This window comes from Coregonus lavaretus (assembly GCF_964263955.1).
Source record: "Coregonus lavaretus genome assembly, chromosome: 5".
Classification (NCBI taxonomy): domain Eukaryota; kingdom Metazoa; phylum Chordata; class Actinopteri; order Salmoniformes; family Salmonidae; genus Coregonus; species Coregonus lavaretus.
Window position 1 is genome coordinate 62,662,196 of NC_139992.1, and position 4,159 is coordinate 62,666,354.

At 40.1% G+C, this 4,159-nt stretch overlaps 1 protein-coding gene across 1 annotated transcript; it reads left to right on the forward strand.

Moving 5' to 3' along the window:
- Nucleotides 1–457: 457 nt before the first annotated feature.
- LOC311128988 (uncharacterized protein) lies at nt 458–2,933 on the forward strand. Its single transcript, XM_084161221.1, has 4 exons — nt 458–521; nt 1,523–1,563; nt 1,663–2,129; nt 2,579–2,933. The coding sequence occupies exons 3-4, from the start codon at nt 1,840–1,842 to the stop codon at nt 2,691–2,693; spliced, it is 405 nt and encodes a 134-aa protein (XP_084017347.1). The 5' UTR covers nt 458–521; nt 1,523–1,563; nt 1,663–1,839; the 3' UTR covers nt 2,694–2,933.
- Nucleotides 2,934–4,159: the final 1,226 nt, after the last annotated feature.

A 4,159-nucleotide genomic window follows, 5' to 3' on the forward strand; every position in this document is an offset into this window, starting at 1 on the left:
CCTCCAAACCATGCGCGTATGATCATATATTTAGACTAATTCAACTAACTGTTGTAGTTTCTGGTTCTTCATCAAATATTTGGTTGCCATCAAATACATTTTCAAAATTATTAAGACCTGAGAAGAGAATATTGCAGCTAAAAGCTGAATTGCAGTATACATATCGCATATACAGTACATATAAATAATACATTATAATACATTTTATAAAACCCAATGGACCATATGCACTATTTAACTGAAACTGAATTCTTTGTCAAATGAAATAAATATTGGCCAATTATTTTATACATTCATCAAATTACATAAAAACATAAAAATGACTGGCCCTCTATTGCCATCACCCTCACGCCCCCTCGACAAACACACACACACGGACAGATATCTGTTTAGTTTATGATGAGAGATTTGGGGAGTGGTGAAGGAAGTGAGGTGTAAAGGTGTGTCTCTCTCTACAGTATAATTAAGAGTTATTTCTCTGGAAGCCATGCAGAGAGAACCCTGACTGGAACTTCATCACAGTAAGTACAATATTTCTAAATATGCCTTATTTTGACACTTTAATTTAAAATAACCATGTTTTTTTAAAGAGACATGTAAAACATGATTGATAAAGCTAGCTCTTTAATTGATGTGTTACAGTACTTTGAACTATGGGAGACTTTAACATTGCCAATGCAGGGAAATATGTAAGATCATAGGGGAGAAAGACAAATAGCGAACAATTAGCTTCCTGTTTTCTTTGTTCTTAATGTGATTTTTTACCAACTTAGGGACATGTTTACTAAGTGTTTATTCCTGTAATATTCCAGATGGAATAAAAGACCAAAAACAAAACAAAGCTAAAATGTTGTATTCCATCTGGAAAAGTGCGATTTCTGCAATAATGCTAATTCTTAAGTCATCAAGAAAGTTGTTTATTTGACCCTTGTTAGTGCTTAATTTTCCAGCAAATACTGGGATAAATACTTAGTACCTGCATAAAATATCAATGAATTCAGTAACTTTGGTGCTTACTGATTACCTCAGTGCTTTCAATGCTCCATCCAGTGGAAATCTATAAGAATGCCATCAGAACTTACATTGAAATACCATATTATATACAGTATCTTGACATTAATGTCAAAGCAATTATGTTTTATAAGTATCTGAGAAAAACTGTTTATAAAGGTATCTGTGCAGACAGTATTTACCTGTTAACTACATGAATAAAAAGCATTGCAAAAGGATTCAAAAATATATATGTTGGCCAACACCCCACTGTTGCTTTCCCTGGAATGGAACATTGGTTTTAGTGTGCAGCCAGCAGCCCCATCTGTCTAGTACACTATTGTTCAACATGTTTGCAAATTTTCCACAACCAGTCAGACTGGTTAGATGTGACCTGTGACTGAATGTAGCCCTGCCCTGTGACACAAAACAGGTGGCGATATGTTGATAAGGACTTCATCAATCTCTAGCTCTAGGTTCCATTTTAGCAAAACATAATCATAATAATGCATAAGTATTTTTTCAATTTCAGGGTTTTGATCTGAAACATCGAGATGTGGGGTCACAACCAAGGTAAATGTTTGCAAACCCATTTCCTTTGTCTGTACCACTCTTACAATTTATAGTGTAGGTAATTTGGCTCATATTCTATATGAATCTCTCCTTGTTTAGGAAACCAGCATCCCTCTGGCTACAATGTGAACCCAAGCGGGTGTGAACCGCCAATGCCAGGTGGGGGATACCCTGGCGGGTACCCCGCTGGAACCATCCAGCCCCCAGTATGCCCTCCCTACCAGCCCCCCTCTGCTTGCTACCCTGTGCCACCATCCTATCCAGTGCAGGGTCCCCATGGAGGTCATGGGCATGGGCACGATCATGGGCACGGTCATGGGCATGGGCACGGACCTCACGGCCATGATCATGGACACGGTCATGGGCCTCGTGGAGGACACGGAGGGCACGGTCATGGAGGACACGGAGGGCACGGTCGCGGAGGGCACGGCCATGGGCATGGTCATGGGCACGGCCATGAGCATGAGCATGGGCACGGTCATGGGCACGGTCATGGAGGCAGGCACAGGCACAAGCATGGGCATTGGCATGGTGGTTGTCACAAGCAAGGGAAGCAGAGTCATGGGGTAAGATACATATTTTTAGTCTAAAACTAATTGAAGGTGCTACGTAGTAAAATCTCTGTTAAATTGAAAAAATTTACACTACCGTTCAAAAGTCTCAAGAAGGCCAGTTTTATTGCTTCTTTAATCAGCACAACAGTTTTCAGCTGTGCTGAAATAATTGCAAAAGGGTTTTCTAATGATCAATTAGCCTTTTTAAATGATAAACTTGGATTAGCAAACCCAACGTGCCATTGCAACACAGGACTGATGGTTGCTGATAATGGGCCTCTGTACACCTATGTAGATATTCCATAAAAAATCAGCCGTTTCCAGCTACAATAGCCATTTACAACATTAACAATGTCTACACTGTATTTCTGATCAATTCTTTCGAAAACAAGGACATTTCTAAGTGACCCCAAACTTTTGTTGAATTAAGTGTGTGCCTTTTCTGTTTCTCCTCCATCCAGTGTTCAAGCAGCTCCTGCAGCAGTGACTCCGACTAGAGCCTGCAGTCAGAGGGACATGACTTATCGTCTTATCAGCCATAAGAGACCTGGACCTCTCTCTCCCCCAGTGCTTTAGTATAGCCCCAGAACCAATCCCAAATCCCCATCCCTAATGTATGTACGCTACAAAACCATATCTCTCTCCCGCTCATATGATTGATTTTCTATAACAGTGATGTCAATAAATAGTGAATATTGTCTGATTTAAAAAATGCATGATGGTTTCTTTTATGTAGAAGAATTAAAGGACACAGAGGAAAACGTCTCTTTTCTTGGTGTATGCCAAAATTATAAAAATAAATGTCCAATTACTGTGTAGATCAGGGTTCTTCAATTCCGGTCCTGGAGGGCCGAAACACTTCTGTTTTTTATTTCTACCTGGTAGTTAATTGCACTCACCTGGTGTCCCAGGTCTGAATTAGCCCCTGATTAGAAGGAGAGGATGAAAAACAGAGGTGTTTCGGCCCTCCAGGACCGGAATTGAAGAACCCTGGTGTAGATCATAACTACAACCCACAGTATATGTTTTTGATATTTCAATTATTGTGGGCCTGGGGAAATTCGGATTTGTTCATGGGTATTTGTTTATCCGAGCCACGCTATAATTGTAACCCTGCCTAGTTTCCTCATAAAGTCAGGAATTCCTAAACTTTGATTTGTAGGAACCTAAAATCAAAAGTGGTGCTTGCTTGTGTCTCCGCCCTAACAATGGGATTCGTTGTCCACAGAGCAGAACGGTGGGCTGTCTTTGGATTGGTGGATACATCTCATTATGTGAATACTTTTTAAAATATTTGATGGGGATGTTGATGTCAACCACCTGTATTCAATGGAGAGAGAGATGCTATGCTAGCCTCATGAATATGCATAGGCCGTCTCAAATTTCAGCAGACAACTCCAATATAAACTGTTGCCGGGATGTCACATGCATCACACTTATATCAGTACACTCCTAACAACCTAAGCATTACGAAACTTATATTAGATCAAATAAGCCTCACGTATTAAAATAGCAATTCATTTTTATCTTGACTAAATTCGACACTAATTGCCCTCTGTACAAAAACTCCTCACTTGCTTAATCATGAATGATCTGCTTAATGTGGACAGATTTTGGGCAGAGTAAATCCTCTCGCTTAGCCTCTTCCTCTGGCAGAGAGGTTTGAAGTAGTGATGGGAGAACAAGGCTTTCTGAAGCCTTTGGGGCTTTCACCAAATTGTGCCAAAGAAACTTTGGAGCTTTTAACACGATGCACATTAGTGACATCTGCTGGTCAGCAATAAACATCATTTGATGTTCAGATAGAAGTAGTATTACTGTTAGGAGGTTTGCCTCCAGAACAGGGCCGGCGCCAGAACAAATCTGTTGGACGGGCATTTGATTTCCATAGGGGGGCACGTTTTTTTGTCATGGGACCGCCTATGTGGATATATGTATGTATAAAAAAAACAAGGCCTTTGTTACAACTATGAAACAGAAAGCATTGGTGTCGGAACCCGGTATAAGCTTATTTTATAACGTCAAAATAAAAATAAATATCA